The sequence below is a fragment of the Nannobrachium achirus genome (genome assembly GCF_963921795.1).
Source record: "Nannobrachium achirus genome assembly, chromosome: 15".
Classification (NCBI taxonomy): Eukaryota; Metazoa; Chordata; class Actinopteri; order Myctophiformes; family Myctophidae; genus Nannobrachium; species Nannobrachium achirus.
Window position 1 is genome coordinate 21458652 of NC_137822.1, and position 17765 is coordinate 21476416.

The 17765-nt window shown below is 40.4% G+C and overlaps 3 protein-coding genes across 3 annotated transcripts; 1 reads left to right on the plus strand and 2 right to left on the minus strand.

The window, feature by feature from the left end:
• Positions 1-2: 2 nt before the first annotated feature.
• On the minus strand, positions 3-3859 carry surf6 (surfeit 6). The gene is made up of 4 exons (XM_080742973.1): positions 3687-3859; positions 2628-2828; positions 2408-2490; positions 3-1344 (listed from the first exon to the last, which is right to left on the minus strand). Exons 1-4 carry the CDS (start codon positions 3781-3783, stop codon positions 655-657), a joined length of 1071 nt encoding a protein of 356 aa, XP_080599099.1. The 5' UTR covers positions 3784-3859; the 3' UTR covers positions 3-654.
• Positions 3860-4130: 271 nt separating this feature from the next.
• On the plus strand, positions 4131-11802 carry surf1 (SURF1 cytochrome c oxidase assembly factor). The gene is made up of 9 exons (XM_080743171.1): positions 4131-4254; positions 4886-4952; positions 5043-5170; positions 8996-9078; positions 9293-9484; positions 9929-10001; positions 10460-10622; positions 10905-10986; positions 11153-11802. Exons 1-9 carry the CDS (start codon positions 4192-4194, stop codon positions 11217-11219), a joined length of 918 nt encoding a protein of 305 aa, XP_080599297.1. The 5' UTR covers positions 4131-4191; the 3' UTR covers positions 11220-11802.
• A 1015-nt stretch (positions 11803-12817) lies between these two features.
• rpl7a (ribosomal protein L7a) lies at positions 12818-17501 on the minus strand. The gene is made up of 8 exons (XM_080742600.1): positions 17458-17501; positions 16307-16427; positions 15973-16122; positions 15404-15544; positions 14584-14663; positions 14201-14331; positions 13394-13463; positions 12818-13048 (listed from the first exon to the last, which is right to left on the minus strand). The coding sequence occupies exons 1-8, from the start codon at positions 17458-17460 to the stop codon at positions 12944-12946; spliced, it is 801 nt and encodes a 266-aa protein (XP_080598726.1). The 5' UTR covers positions 17461-17501; the 3' UTR covers positions 12818-12943.
• Between the last annotated feature and the right edge of the window lie 264 nt (positions 17502-17765).

Genomic DNA, 17765 nt, shown 5'->3' on the forward strand with positions numbered 1-17765 from the left:
GTCACGTTCAACTTCCTGTGTAGGCGGGGTGGACGTGGACTAGATGATCTCAAACAGATCTATATGCTTTGTATGGTGCAGATCCGGTCTAAAAAGGATACGGAAACGTCCTGTCTGCGTGCATAGGTTGAAATGACCGGCTACAGTAGGCGGGCTGCGGGCTCTAGACCGGATCTGAGCAGTAAATAGAAACCAGGCTGCTACCAAAATAGTCTTTCTTGACACAATCTGACAGATCGCAGACAATCACTGAAAAACTAAATAAATGTCGTTTCAAACCTTTCAGTAAAAAACAAAGCAAAACAACCCTCATAATAATGAAACATTGTATTATTATTTTTTTAAACTGGGATGTAGCTAAGCTATCACATCTTCCATAAGAATATCAGAGAAACCCAAAAATGTATGCATTTTCAAATAACAGTAAAGACAAAGATCAAATTGAGCAGTCCCTTAATTTAGTCTACAGACCAGGTAACAAATAACAATTGGCTCCATCCTTCTGGTGGATGAAGAAACAACTTCAGAATATATGTTTGATTGTAGATTGAGATTTTAGCCAGGCATTTCAGAAAATGGGATATACTTTTATGAGCCAGCAAGAAAAACAAAAGAATCAGTTCCGTTGTTATTGCTCATACTTGGCTTCCTAGACTATAACTTAGCCTTCCTCAAATCCTCGGGCAACACTCTGCCCTTTTTACGTGCTTTGTCCTTCTTCTTGTCGATTTTCTGCTTCTTGCGTTTCTGGATGTTCTTGCGTCGCTTGTCCTGCCGCTGCTGCATCTTTCCCACAGTATACTCACATCGCTCCTCCCATTGCTTTTTCTTCTGTGAACGCAGCCTCTCCTTCCTCTTTAGCGAGGCTCGCAACATGTCCTCGTTGTCCTTGATCTTAAGGCCCTCGGCCTTGTATAGAACATTGGTCCACTTCATCTTCTGCTCCATGTCACGGGCCTTGTCCTCGTCCTTTTCTCTCAGCTGCTCCAACTTAGCTTTGCGTGCCTCCACGCGACTTAGCAGCTGCTTGTAGTTCTTCCCCGTCAGTGGCGTTAGCTTGCCCTTCACATGCTTCTTCTTATCCTTCTTCTTCTGAGTTTTGTCTACGTACTCCTCCTCTACCGTTTCCACCGTGTTGAAGAGGATTGCGGTATCGTCCCTCTTCTTTGCAGCTGCAACAGGAGCGGGCTGTTCTTCCTTCTTTATTTCCTGCTCTTGTAGTTTGCCAGCTTCTTCTGCCAGCTTTTTCATCTGGAATTCTTTTCTTTTCCGTTTCTTGCGTTCCTTTTCCTGCTTTCTCCTTGCTCGCTTTGCCAGAACTGCTTCTGAGTTCTTTGGGGTTCCCTGCGAGAAGCATGGAACGTTAATCAAGATACAGCTTTTAACAGACAAACCATAATTTGGGTTATTATAAGTATATGCTATTCAGCAGCGAAGTGTGATGTCACTTCCGTGAAATGGCGTGAAATGTCGCCCTCTACGGGGTTCATGCTGGTATTGTTTTGTATTCAAATCGCCATTGAGGAATTTGCGATCACCGCATATAAGAACTGTGTTAAAAATATAAACACACCATGTGCGCGGACATGCTCTCAGCGACAGTCTGTCCCAGACACGAGTGTCTCTCTGTAGTTTCCAACATTTAGGACAGCGTTGATTACATTTTCTCTGACAACAGGCTATATCAGATATGAATGAATATCATAAACTATGCAGAACCCCCCCGCTGACAGAAACGCGCACATGGTGTGTTTATTTTTTTAACACAGTCCTTATATGCGGCAATCGCAAATTTCCCAATGGCGATTTGAATACAAAACAATACCAGCATGAACCCCCTAGAGGGCGTCATTACGCACAAATGACGACATGGCTTCGTTTCTCTATTATAAAGATTTTCCTCCAAAAGATAGCAGATCTACAAGCTACTAGCACATCGCACAAGGTTGTGAGCTTGTAGCTCGCCTATTTTCACAAGACAGTATGAAAATGAAATACGGCTAAAGTGGTTAATTCAAATTATCGTTTGAGCCATCACAGCTTTCATACCAGTAAACAGTGTAGTTGCAATTCCTTGTAATACAATGCATTACATTAAACAAGGAAGTGAAGAACCAGAACCTCAGGCATCAGGTCATCATTGCAGTATGTCACTTAACTCTGCACCTCCTTGTTTAATGACATGCACAACACAAGTTGTATTGCAAGTATAATTTCACCTAGTGTAAAGTAAGGCATTTAAAGAAAGAATACATAATTATTAATGTGGTTTTAATCTGTATAGAGTGCTACATGTTTGTGGTTTAGTACACAGGATGGAGATATTGGCCAGTCACAGAATGCAACCAAAGAAGACGTCAAATATTTAATTTTGTAAAGACTGAAAACACTTTCAAATGTTACATACCTGCACCCGGGACTCTTCAATTTTCTCATGTAGTCTCTTGCGAAGAACGTCTACTGTGGAGAAGTTTGAACCAGTAGTTCCGTCTTGAGAAAAAAAACACAAAGGTCAGGTCAATAGTATGGGACTTGGATATTGGTCTAAATAAATACAGCAATCACACACACACACACACACACACACACACACACACACACAAACATACTTTTTTGGTAAAAGATACCTTTGGTGGCCTGCATTTCCTCTGCTGTTGCATCATTAGTGATCTTAGCTTTGGGGTCATTCAGTTTTGCTGTAGCTGCACTTGGTGGCGGTTTCCGTTGGAGTTTAGGAGGTGATGTGTTCCCATTGGAACCCTTTTCTACAAGGGGTTTGGGTTTGTTTTTCTTGGCAGGACCAGTATCACCTCCACCCTTAAATGGAACTGTACAAAGAAGCAGAAGACAGTATTGACTTTATACAATTTACATATTAGACATTTATCCAGAGCGACTTAAAAGTGTGTGATCGGAGTAAAGCAGGAATGCAAAGACACGTTATCAAAGAAACCAGATGCTTTATGCCATTTCAAATTATTTTGTATTTTGATTTCGATTCTTTTCTACATTTCTCTATATAATTGTAAATGAGAAATGGATTAATTGTGGTGTTATTAGATACATAATGATAGAATAGACACTCATCCATTTATTACATTGTAATAATCTCATATGAATTGAATTGTAGTTAAATTAAACTACTAATTTGGCTGGGGACCACCTGGAAGTGCCTCAATGACCCCTGGGGTCCCAGAACCCAATTTTAAATGCATTGTATAACAATAACATCTGCACGACATGGCAAGATACTTCTAACTTCATGACATGACTGACTGACTGACCGACTGACTGACTGACTGACAGACAGAATGACTGACTGATTGAAGATTTTATTAGAGGTTTGCATAGGAAAAGATACAGTACAGTACATTGTAGTAGATGCCCTACACAACTACATACTATAAATCAATACGATGCATTACGATTAATCATTAGAATTAATAGAAAGCACAGCCAAGGAAGGTCTTTCAGTGTTATAATGAGATACATAAAGTGGTTCCTGTGTAAATAAGCCTAGCTTACTACTAGGATCTCTTTTTAGTTTACCTTGTACCACTCACCACTGTGATTTGTACTGTCATGAAACTGTACCTTTTCCCACGCAACTTTCTAATAGATTCTTCAATCAATCAATCAATCAATCAATCAATCAACAAAATATTAATGAAAACATGTATATTCACCATATAATGGCTTCTTCCTTTGCTCCTGACGCGGTTGAGAACAGACTCTGCTCGCCAACTTCTGAATATACGAGTCCTTCGCTGCAAGAAGATCCATCTCGCGTAATGAACGACTGTAAACTCAAGTTGTAAATCAAACACAAAAAGTAATACTAAATGATTCAACACACGAGACCAGAAGAAACCCAACTGGTAACAGAAATCATAAGCGAAGTCAACACGTGGGTACGGACACATGGGCGTGGCTTAAACCCAAAATAGCAGATGTACAAGCTCACAGCGCCTCGCGGATGAGCAGCGTTGTGGGCTTGTAACTCTGATATTCTCTGTGCGCGACACCGCCCGCCGTGAGACTAGCCGTGCATCGATCGTTGTGACCACGAACCGGAAGTAGTAACATTAAAAAACATCCCCCTGTTCGTGTGTTATTAAAAAAAAAAACATGTCAGTTATGTAGTTGTTTAATTCCCTCTCTCGTTTTCGGTGTTCTGATTATTAATAAAATATGTCTTCTTTGAAGTCTATGCTGGCGTGTTCCATTGGAACGCTGAAGATAATGAGAAGGAACGTGAGTTGTTTATTAATGATAGTCTTTCATAATGTGTAGAGCTCAAGGTGCTTTGACAATATCGAAGATAACGCTACTAATGTTCAGACATTAGCTTTGGATTAAAACTATCAAGTATTTTATCAAATCCGACTTTTACTTAGTATCTATAAAAGGTCAGAATCGATCAAATAGGCCTATACGTCTATTGATCTAAGACTAGTTATTTCAGGCTAGTTCTTACATGTACAATGAGATAAGTTACTTCTAGACAGACAAACAAGGACGACTATCCCATTTACACGTTTGGGTGGTCAAAGACGTGGGAAATGGGGATATTAAAAAGGTCATATTGATTCAATTGATGGCATTTACGTACAATAATAATAAATAAAATAATAATTATACAACAGAGGTGATGTAATTGCGACATCTAGTGGCTGAATGTTGTCACACGCAGATGGAACTCTAGATTCCCTTTGAATGATAAGTTCATTACAAATACAAAATATTATTAGATTTTTGAAGCACTGATTCTAAAAAAAAAAGTCACAATGTTACAATGTTTTATTTTAATTTGCTTGTGATCTAGTCTACTATAAATGAGTGGTTTTTCGATCAGTAATTACAAATGAACTGTTCTTTTTTGCAGACAAATGTCATTTACATCAAGAGGACTCTTCTCTTGCCCAGGCAGTACATCTTCAAACATACAGAGGGTACATATAGGAATATGATCAAAATCAAACTGAAATAGACATGGTTAACATTAACGGTACTTAACAGACTTGTTTTGTTTTTACTCCTAGGCAAGTTTCTTTCGTTTGGCCGTCAGTCAAGTACCTCAGCCGCCAGTAGTCAAAAGGGAGAGGACTCATTTCTCAAATGGTTCCTGCTTCTAATTCCTGCCACAACGTTTGGCCTTGGAACATGGCAGGTATATGCTTTCTTTAGTGTGTTGTCAGTTTTACATGTGCTAATCTCTCAAGACATATTCTGCAGCTTTATCGATTAAATCTTGACAAATTCCTATGTCTATTAGTCAAACGTATTTAGTCAAGGACATTTTGATTGATTGAAGGCTTTATTAGAAGTTTGCATAGGAAAATGTACAGATTCATGACGGTACAGTTCACTGGTACAAGGTCTACTAAAAGGAGATCCATGAAAAGACTAAGCTTATTTCAACAGGAAACCATTAAAGTATCTCATATAACATTGAATGACAGACAAATAGAACACAGTACTATGCAGTAGATATGTAAAGAAAAAAAGAAAACAGTAGGTCTATACAATCAGTAAGTACAGTATATACAATATATACAAGGAAGGGGCAGGTAACAGTAAGTCTAAACAATCAGTATGTACAGTATATACAAGGAAGGGGCAGGGAGGGTAGGGTTGGGCTAGGTTTTTACCAGTTGTGAACGGCTGCTGCCTGTAAGTGGTTTTTTAGGGCAATTTTAAAGGATGCTAGTGATCCACACTCCTTTATGGCCTTCGGTAAGGCATTCCACATTTTTGTGGTGTAGCAGAAGAACGAGTTCGACCCTTTCTTTGAGTTGACTCTGGGTTGAACGTGATCTGTGGCACTGCCTCTGGTGTTGTAATTATGGACATCCTTAACGTTTATAAAGTATTTTGACAGGTACTTGGGTATCATAGTGGTGTAGTGTATCTTGTACACCAGGCCCATTGCAAGTTGCTGTACTCTGTCATCTACTCTGAGCCACCCCACTCTTAACTGGTGAGTAGCGGTGAGGTGAGTCTGATTGGGAAGGTTAAGCAGGACCCTAATTAGTTTATTTTGGGCTGTTTGGAGTTTAGTTTTTAGGGCTTGTGGGGCGTCACGATACCATACGTGGACTCCATAGTCAAAGAGGGGCTGGGTTATTGCACCAGCTATGGTCTTCAGTGTGTTGAAGTTGACCATTGGGGCGATCCTCTGTAGGAAACGAGTTCGTTGGTTGATTTTTTGTATTACTTTTGAAGTCATCTTTTCGCTGGAAAGATTAGCTTCAAGGATACATCCTAAGTAGGAGATTTCGTTTTTTCGTGTTATGACCTTGTCACCCACTTTGATTATGAAGTTCTCTACCTTTTTGAGGTTATGATTTGATCCAAAGAGGATGGACTCGGTTTTGCCCAGGTGAATTGATAATTTGTTGTCGTTAAGCCATGTGCAGATCTTACTCAGTTCAGAGTTAAGTGTCTTTTCAACCTGCAAGTGGTCCTTGCCCGAGACTAGGAGAGCCGAGTCATCCGCGAACAGGAACAGGTTGCAGTCGCAAGCAGATGCCATGTCGTTCACGTATATTAGGAACAACAGAGGTCCCAGTATGCTACCTTGGGGAACTCCACAGCTTACTGGGAGGGGGGGGGACAGGGTACCGTTAATCTCCACCACCTGTTCCCTCCCCACCAGGTAAGATTGCATCCAGCTCACTGCTGCGCTGTCAAGACCGATGGCTTTTAGTTTCTCAATCAGAATAGCATGATCCACGGTGTCAAATGCCTTCTGGAGGTCCATCATGACCATGCCACTATACTTGCCCTGATCCGCTTCGCGTTTGATTTGGTCAGTCAAATAGAGAAGGCATGTGTCAGTGGAATGGGATTTTCTGAATCCAGATTGGAACTCGTAAATCAGATTATTCTCATCGAGATATCTTGCAATCTGTTCGTAGACTATTTTCTCCATGACTTTGGATATGGAGCTAAGAATGGAAACGGGGCGGTAGTTTCCAGGGTCTAGTTTGCTACCTTTTTTATGCAGGGGGGTTACTTTTGCTAGTTTGAAGTCCTGGGGGACATGACCCTGTTCGATGGAAAGGTTAATTATGTGGGTAATGATTGGAGCAATGGTGGCGGCTGAATCTCTGAGAAATCTAGCTGGGATTTTATCAAGGCCAGTGGCCTTGTGTTGAGGTAGGGCGCTCAATTTTTTAAACACTTCATCAGTTGTCACTGTGGAAAGTTTAAAGCTGTCTTTACTGACGCCCAGTTTTTTGTAGAATGTATTAACAAATTCTTCACCATACCGCCCAGATGGGGCGACCAGTCTTTTGACCAGTGAACGGGCTGTGGTGGTAAAGGTTTTGTTAAAATGGGTAGCCACTTCACCTTTGTCAGAAATGAGAGCGGCGTCCGTTTTGATGTTTATGTTGTGGCATATGGTTTTTGATTTTAAGCCTAATTGGTTGTTAAGCAACTTCCATAGGTCTCGTGGGTTGTTTTTGTATTCATCGATTTTGTCGTCGATGTAGTTTTTTTTGGCGGATCTAACTAGGGCGGTTGTCTGGTTTCTAAGTCTCTTGCATTGAGCAGTAAGATGCTCAATGTGTTTTTTGAGGTCATGGTTGAATTTTTTCTTGAGCTTTTTGCAGCACTTTCGTTTTTCATCGTATTTTTTGTCTCTGAGTCTAGCTGATTCTGCAATATCTGAGTTATACCATGGCTCTTGGCGGGCTTTAACCCTGGTGGTATTCAAGGGGGCCACGTCGTCTAGAGCATCGGTCAATTTGGTTTTAAAACCGCACCATGCTTCCTCGACATCTGTACACTGCAGCTCTGGGGAAAAGTCTACACCCGCTAGTTTGAGATTAAAAGCCTCACTGGAGTAGTTCTTCAGGCTTCTAGCAACGACAGTTCTGTGGCCACTAGCTTTGGGTTTGTGTATTTTTCGGGTAGAGTAGATCATATAATGATCACTAAGACCGCATACAATAGCCCCGCTAGCGGTGACTTTGGACTTGTCAGTGGTTACGACGAGATCTATGAGGGTTTGAGAGTGCTCTGTCACCCTGGTGGGTACTGTGACAAGCTGAGTGAGGCTGTATTGCTTGCATAACCCATCAAAGGACTTGAACATGGGTGCGTCTTTACGCAAAATGTCCACATTCCAGTCGCCCAAAATGTGACACTCGGTACCGTCCACCTTTGCTAAGCTCTCATCAAACAGCTCAAAGAAATCATTCTGATCAGGTGGTCTATAGACAGCGCATATTAGTATGTTTTTGGCATGTTCAAAGATTACCTCAATCCATACAGTTTCAAGTGAACTGTGGTGTAAGTCTGGACGGGGGACAAAATTGACATCATTGTGTACATACATGCAAACTCCGCCTCCATACCTGTTTCTATCATTCCTGATTACAGTATAGTTGGCAATTTCAATGCTAGCATCCGTAAACGAGTCCAGCCCAAAAGAGTTATCATCACTGAATGGAGAAAGTGTGTCATCACTCATCATGTGGACAACCACTCACTCCCCTCCACATGGAGATTGTATGGAGGTTTAGTGGGAGGGAAAATGTTAATGACATTAACATTGAAGTCATTTAGATCACCTGGGTGCAAATAAAAATGTATAAGCTGCTTGCCCCAAAGCGGCAGGCCTACGGCTACACTGGACTCTTGACATTAGATTGTGGTACACTTTGGTATAACACCATACAATGGCCAGTCACAGCTTTAAGTGTCACATGGTAGCACAACATTTCTCTTTCTTTCTCCCATTGGTGGGGTGTCCCCGCATCGCACATAGACGAGCCCTCCACAGGTGTGATGTCTTTTTACCAGGAGGCTCTCTCCATTCCGACATGTCGCCACTCCGAAATTGACTTCTTATGTCGGAGTGGAGAGATGCACCCCTTTTTACCCTTCTGTAACTTAACTCCTGTGCTGTTTTTGGTGAGGTGAATATCCCTCTGGTCAATGAAGGTCTTATCTTATCATCATATACTCCTCACCTCTTCACTAGCTCAAGCGGCGTCAGTGGAAATTGCAACTCATTGCAGATCTGAAAAGTCTTACTACTGCAGAGCCTATTCCTCTTCCTACCGAGTAAGTATATCAGATATCGTCACATTTCAGTTATCTCAAACTAAGACCAGTACTAAAGGGGGGAGAAAATTGTCTAAAGTTAAAAACATAACTAAATAAAAACTAAAATGAATAATTCAAAAATTACGATGTTATTGCATGCCAGAAATAGCCTATCTACTAAGCTACTAAATCAAGCATATTTGTGCTAATCAAGTGTGTCTTTGGTTCCCAGTCCTCTTGAGCTGAAGAGCTTAGAATACAGAAGGGTGATGGTTCGAGGAAAGTACGACCACTCACAGGAGATGTACATACTGCCCCGCTCACCGGTTGACCCAGAGAAGGAGGCCAGGGAGGCTGGCCAACTGTCCTCCAGTGGAGAGACTGGAGCAAATGTTATTACTCCATTCTACTGTACCGACCTAGGGTACGTATAAACCAGTGGTTCCCAAACGTTTTTGGTCGAGACCCAAAAGAGAAATTAGACGTTTGCCTGGGACCCAAGCTAGTCAAAATGGCAGATCTGCAAGCTCACAATGCGGCGCGAAGCGACGCGTTGTGCGTTGTTTTTTTTTTGTTTTTGTTTTTTTTTTTTGGGGGGGGGGGGGGGGGGTTGTAAAAATTTTCTGAAATAATTCTAAACAAAATGGAGGAAACAAAAAATTAAGGGACCCATAAAAATGTGTCTGCGACCCACAAATGGCTCCTGACCCATTGTTTGGGAAACAGTGGTATAAACTATTCTGACCAGTATCTAGCTTGTAATTCTACTGTACAACAACAATTACATAAAGGAAAGAAACATCAAGTATTAACAAGGAGTTACAACATTTCAAATTCCACCACTCATAGATTCTCACTTCTCAAACAGCATCACAATCCTGGTGAACAGAGGATATGTCCCAAGGAAGAAGATTAGACCTGAGACAAGGCTAAAGGGACAGGTAAATGGTTCATTTGTGTAAATAACTGAACATGTATTCCAAGGGTGCAATGTCCAGGGCCCTAATTGCTCAGTTAGTAGTTTCGTTATGCAAAAAAAAAAAGTAAGAGATTTGTGCATAAAAGGTTTACTTTCAAAGTGCAATTAAAAACCGAAATGCACAGTTTGTACTTTGTATGTGCAAAGCATCAAATGGTAAGGTGGGATCATTGCTAATGACATGTTGAGCTTGAGACTACAGGGATTTTTGTCTGGGAGTGATGAATGACTATTATTATATATTATATATTTATTCTGATTCTACTTAAACTTTTGGCCTTAGTGGATGGATCACAGGTCTCATTCTCAATTGTGAGGACAATGATACTGGTTTTAACATTTTAAGATATGTAGTAATCTTTTTAAATCTGTTTCCCAGGTGTCCAGTTTCACTGAAAATGCTTTTCATTTTTATTCCAGGTGGAAGGAGAGGTAGACGTGGTAGGGGTAGTAAGGCTGACAGAAATCCGCAAACCCTTTGTGCCACAGAATGATGTGGTAAACAACCGATGGCACTACCGCGATGTTGACGCCATGTCCAGTGTCACTGGAGCTGAAGCCATCTTCATTGATGCAGACTTTGGTAGGACCTCGTTAATGCATTAAAACCGGGAAAGCATCTGTGTAATTTTAGATTCTGTGTATATATACAGTATATAGCAACATACGTTTTCAGAAAACTCTTAGGATTTAGAAAGCTTTTGTAGAATTGGCCTCAGGTCCAATGTTTTTCTCAATTTAATATTTCAGTAATAATATATAATTGAATAAAATTACTCTCCTAAAATTGAGTTTGAAGAACACATTTGTGTACATTAAAACTGAAAAGCAGCAGATGTAGCAGCATAATTATGTTCTCTTGCAGGCAGCACCATTCCTGGTGGCCCAATAGGTGGACAGACCAGAGTCACCCTGAGGAATGAACACATCCAGTATGTAATAACATGGTAGGTTTCACACCAGTTCAATCATTTTAAAACTTGCATTTAAATAATCCCCCCTGCCTATATGCCCATAATAGACACCTGCTTGAATGGCCACGAAGATACATAACCTAAATTCAATTTGATGTTTTTGACATTATAGTTAATGTTCTTATCACTTCTCTTCCAGGTTTGGTCTGTGTGCTGCAACGTCTTATATGTGGTATGCAAAGTTCATTAAAATGATGAAAATATGAATCCAACAGCTGTCTGGATGAAACTGAGTTGTGTAGATATATATTTACTAAAGACTAAAAATGTTTGCATGTATGTTATTCAGCAGTGTAAATTATCTCAATTTATTTTGAGCACCAAACCCAGTACTGTATATGCAGTAACCAAATTACTTTACAATATGCATTACTTTACAATATGCATTACATTCACACACACCGATGGTGGTAGAAAGAGCAGTTGGTTTTCATGGCTTGCTCAAGGACTCACAGAGCCAGTTGCTGCGATCAAAACAGGATACTTCCAACTCTACCTCCTAAGCCACTGCCACCCAAAGATCTGCATTATTGCAATTCACGTCTTTGGTGTTATCATTTTCCCACAGCAAGGGGATGTAATGTGAAAGTGATAAATATTTTCAGATGGTCCAAATTACAATAGGATCAAACAATTCTTAAAATGTATGTTTTCAATGTTCAATTCAGATTGTGATAATTACTTTACACCATATATGTACATTTTGCATTGCAACCCTATTTCACCTTTATTTAATGATTTTAAGTACCACTTAAAATTCTTGCCTCTAATAAAGTGTTAACACTTACATTCTTGCTTCTGTTGTGTACATTACATTTTTATAAACTTAAAGCTGTACTGTGGAAGCTGCTCAACTAGTGGTCAGTAGCGGTATTGCTTTTTTCGGCCGGAGTCGCCGCGGCGCGGACCACCGCGGCCGCCGCGATCACCTCCGCCTCGCCGATACGCATCCGTAGAGCCGTCTCCCGTCATTTTTAGACCAGGATTGAGGGAGTAGCCTGCAAGATTCCTTCACCAATGTAAACACAGTTGCTGAGGGAAGCTACTTCCTTTAGAGACAGCAAGACGCTGTGATTGGCCGGTAGTGTATCATGTGGGAGATGACATCATTTTGCCGGGAAATTCTCCCCCCCTCACAACTCATAGAAAACATATAAAGAGAAGGCTTCAGAAGCTGAAAAAAACAGAGTGGGTGTTCTAAAACTTTAGCGATTTAACAGTTAGGACAATTTTAAGATTTGTTTTATAAAAAAAGTTACATGGTATAACTTTAAATCCATAATTCTGTCAAATACAGATTTTCCGTAATTAAAGTCATGGAGCTTAACATTGACTAAAGCAGGCACCTCTGCTTGGCTAGAAAAGGCAGCTATTAAGCAGTACTGTACATGTCAGACACAGGGTTCATATTTTCTCAGTGTAGAATACAGACTGCAACAAAGCAGAAAGCCTGCAACACTCGTAATTAAATAGTCTTTATGGTGCACGGCTCAATGAGGAAACATGAACGCTGAGGAAGACCGTTCAGGTTGAAACGCGTCCAGAGGCGGTAAATAAATCATGTGAAAAGGATTTTCTTGTGTGCTGGCGACTTCCTCTTTCCTCAGTGTAGAAGAACACCACAGATCTGCTAATTTGCATTTATTAATACTCTTAGAATATATAGTCTACCATAATTTGTTTTATTCACAAGTTCAGAATTTCACTTAAGAGGAATTAGTTGACCTCATAGTAGTAGTGCATGACAAAGATACTGCAAATGATAGTGTTTCAGGCAGAGTAGCAATAGGACAAATAATCTGGGTACCAGTCATTTCAAACATCCGTTTAATCAAAATATCAGTTAAACAGTGTAAATATTCCAACATTGTAAAACAATATAACATAAGACAATACAACTAATTATTTTTCATGGGCATTTATTTCAACTTTAACCAAGTTTCGTGGCCAGTTCTTTGGCCTTGGCCTTCTCGAGCTTTGTCACTCGAGCGGTCGACTTGGGACCCAGGATATTGCCACCCCAATGACGACGAATCTGAAAAACAGATATATACAGAGTTTTTAGCAGGTTCAAGGTTGACTAGTCATTCCACCATATCCATATAAAATGGCTTAAAATGACACTGCATCTAAAGAAGCATTTTAATTACATGTATAACTGGCATGAATTATGCCCCATTAGTGTGGTCTGCTCAGGGTTAAAAAGCTCCAATGTTGATCCACATGGAGGATTCAGGTGAAGAAATTCAAACATCATTGCAATGACCACCTCTTCACTGAATTAGACACTGAACTACAGTACAGTGAGTACACATCTTTGCAAGCACATTTCAAACCATAACCTCCAATGTCAATACATTCTTTAATATGGTTATCTCACCTCGTCGTATCTATCGTTGTAGTTGGTCTTGATGGCTTCCACAAGCTTGGCAAGAGCCCCCTTGTCCTCACTGTGAAGAAACAAAAGCAATAAGTTTGTGTTTACATTTAAAGTGATTTTAACCTTTTGAGTATACAAGTCCCAGTGCTTTAGATTTTTGTCCATTCACAATACTGAAACCAACAGACACCAATTAAGATCATTAAGACTCCGGTGGGATCAACCCACCAGAATCATTCAAAGCAAGAACCAGCAACATAATACTGCCATTCTGTGAGCTTTTCTCACATCTAACAATGCTTAATGCAAGGCATTTTGGCCTCTGGGTAATGTTGGTCCATTATTTAATGGCAGATACTATCGCTTCATAAAGCAGACAGGAACCCATTGCAGTCTGTAAAACATACAGATACTGTATATACAATATGGACATTACAATGAAGGAATGTTTTAATGGCATGCATGTATACTTATGCCCATCATTAGAGTGGTCTCTGCTCAGGGTTAAAAAGCTCCTGTAGTTGATCCACATGGAGGATTCAGGTGAAGAAATTCAAACATCATTGCAAATGACCACCTCTGAACTGAAATATGGTGTGGGTAAAAAAAAAAACATGCAACCATGGTGGGAGTTCCTTAACAATTTCTCAATATTTCCAGCTAACGGGCCGTCCACACCACACCGACTTTAATTTTTAAGTCCCTGAGAACTGACTAATGCCTTTGTGTATAATTTTTTAAATTATCATGTCAGGAACTACATTTTAGTTTGTTTTTGCACATAACGAGTGGCAAAATTGTACTTACGGGTTGATCTGGGTGAAAGCCACTGAAGTGCAGGTCTTTCTGTGCACGAGCCTTCCCAACCTAGCCTTGCCCTTGATTATGCAGTATGGGACACCCATCTTGCGGCACAGGGCTGGCAGGAAAACAACCAGCTAAGAAAAAAGAAAAAGAAAAAACAATATACATTTAAGTAATATTAACAGTAGTTCTGTTCAATATTTTCTCTAAGGTTAATGGGCTGTAATCAAACATCCAATTGCAAATCAATGGTCTTTGCTCAGGGTTAAAAAGCTCCTGTAGTTTGATCCACATGGAGGATTCAGGTGAATATATTCAAACATCATTGCAAATGACCAAGCTGCACTGAATTATGACTTTAGGTACACAGGTGTATCCGTTTTTACCTCAATAGGATCCACATCATGAGCGATGATCACCAGCTGGGCCTTCTTGCTCTCCACCAGAGTTGTGACTGAGTTCACACCTATGGGACAGACAGACAGACAGACAGACATCACTTTTAGCAACCGTCAGTTAAGATTGATCTAATCAACACTTGAGGATTTGACCAGTGCGTCTGCACCACCAAGCATTAAAAGATTAACTTGGTCTAAATGACTGAAAGTTTTGGGTCTCCAAAAATTGTCTACACGTCACACCTACAATTAGGTCATTAGGTTTTTAGAAGATAACTCTTATCCAGAGTGACTTACTAAGTGCAAGACTTAAGCGGCATGAATCACCACTCAAAGATATTGCGTTAGTGGAAGTGACTTGCTTCCCAAAAATGTACAAGCATTTGTTACAAATTTATCAAAAAAAGGATTATTTTTATTGTATGCAACGGCATGCTTATTATTGCTTATGCCCATTAAAGTGTGGTCTCTGCTCAGGGTTAAAAAGCTCCTGTATTTGATCCACATGGAGGATTCAGGTGAAGAAATTCAAACATCATTGCAAACGACCACCTCTTACTGAGTGAAATATGGTTAATCCAAATGATTTACAAAGTGCAAGACTAGAGTAAGCAGCATGAAGCCTAGTAAACAGCATCAACCACCAATTGATTTGCTTGCAAACAGTTTACAAGCATTTCCAGAGTTTCAGAGAAACAGAATAACAATTTTAAGTTTTCTAGTCTGTCCATATGCATCCTGACGTTATGGAATTGTATGCAGGTAGCATCATTCCTCTGAATTTGTAGTCTCAGTTCCAGCATCTCACCTGCACGGAGGACAGGAGGCCTCTTGGTTGGTGTGTCTCCCTTTCCTGCAGCCTTCTGCTCAGCACGGGCCAGCAGCCTCTGCCTCTTCTCCTGCTTTGTCTCTGGTCTGTACTTGTGGGCCAACTTGAACAACTGTGTTGCTATGGAGAAAAGGTACAACACAAATTTAAGAATGTATCCGCTTTAACCCTGACATCCCTATTTTGGGCATGTTATAGATTAAAATGTTAATATGTTTACAAAGATTTTAAAAATAGCTACTCTAGAAGCTGAAGTGTTTCGTGAGCTTGTAGCCAGAAAATCCATTACTTCATATAGGTTTTGTCAGTCACATGTGCATCAGCGATCTTGGTGGTTTGTCATCATTGACATAAGATAGCAAATATTTTTACATCATTTGCACAGTATTACAACCAACAACCTAAAAATAGGCTGCAAGGTTGTTAAGAAATTTACATCACACCCAATACAACTGACCAAAAAGTAACAGCATCTTTCCAGTCAATGTTTGAAAAGTTAATGAGATCAACACTTCTAGACCATCACCACAGTTAGTTTTGCAGCTAACCTGTCTGGCGGTCCAGAGCTTGGGTGAACTGGTTGATCGCAGGAGGGACCTTCAGGCGCTTGTACAGGATGGCGCGCTGCCTCTGAAGGCGGATGTAGCGGGGCCATTTGACAAAGCGGGTCAGGTCACGCTTTGGTTGAATGTCCTGACCTGGAAGGATGGGGAAATATTATGATTTAGTTCCTTTATCAATAATATCTTGTTGTGCAGTCTTTTTAGTCTCATGTGCATCAGCGATCTTGGTGGTTTGTCATCATTAATGTTTAAGATAGCAAATATTCTTTACATCATCTGCACCTAGATTGCACCCAACAAGATATCAAATATTACTTACCAATGCCAAAGTTCTTGGGTCGCTTCTCAAAGAGAGGGTTGACCACCTTCTTCACTTCATGCTTCTTGGCCACAGAAGGGGCCGGTGCGACCTTCTTCCCCTTCGCCTTCTTTCCCTTCGGCTAAAGAGATGAAATCATGAAAATTAAGTATTATGTATAAGAATTTAACAGCACTGACATGAGGAAAACAAATACACAACCCTACACTTTGAGAACGACTATTGCTCATGGTTTAAAAAAGAAAGAAAGAAATTGTTTTCCATTTGCTGTAATCAAACATCCAATTGCAAATCAATAGTATGCTTATGAACATCACTAGTGTAGTCTTTGCTCAGGGTTAAAAAGCTCCTATGGTTTGATCCACATGGAGGATTCAGGTTAATATAGTCAAACATCATTGCAAATGACCACAGGTGATTCAGGTGGAGCTGAGGGCAGCAGGGCATCCATCTAACAACTCAAGTTGTAAACTAACATGATTCAACTCAAGTTGTAAACGATACTTGTTCAAGATGTCGAATTAATAAATCGATTTCACTTCCAGGTTAGTTTTCCCCCATTTCATGGGGACACACGCTTGGTCTCTCTCCACTGTCAATAGTCTTGAGACAATTTCTGATTTTCCATGGACAGTTGAATACGATTTAATTGAACCGGCTACTAGTTGAGATGTCTAATCATTCAGCTGACCTACCGGATAACTTTAATCTTAAAATGAATGCACGTGTAGTTGAGTTCCAACTTAAAATTACGGTTGGAGTCATGGAGTGGCCCCGGCCTGTGTGGACGCGGAACCCGGCAAACGCCTATAATAACAGCCATTTTAATAGAACATTAATGTTAAGACAAGTGCCGATATGCATAACGTCAATGCAAATGTTGGTTAAATTAAATATTACAAACAAAACAACAAACGTGTTGGTTAGCAAGCTTAGAAGCTAGCAACCGGGTTGGACTCGGTCGTATACTGGTGACCATTACGACACATCGCAGTTTAAAGTGGGTTTTTATCAAAACCGCGACACGTGAACAAGTCATATCGACTTATAATACATTGTTTAATTGAACTACATGGACAGTTACGCTCAATTTGATATAAAAACGTCGATAAAACACAGATGCAGACGGATAAAAATAATAATAACGTTACCATGTTGAAGGTTCAGATAGAAAAGAACGTGCAAGGGATCCTGGGTAACTTTAAAGTATCGCGATGCTTGCAGGGTGATGACGTAGGCCCATGCATAGCAGACCTACAAGCTCACAGAGCATCGCGTCCATGATGCGCTGTGATCTTGTAGATCTGCCATTTTCTGCGCGCTAGGGTCAAACCTCGCGTTTCTGTTCCGAATTCTCGAATTAACCAGCATGATTCGGTTTAGGGCCCGCCTACTGTATCCGGAAATATTCACCCACACTTAAAAGCACGCACCATTTCCGTATCCGCTCTGTACGCAG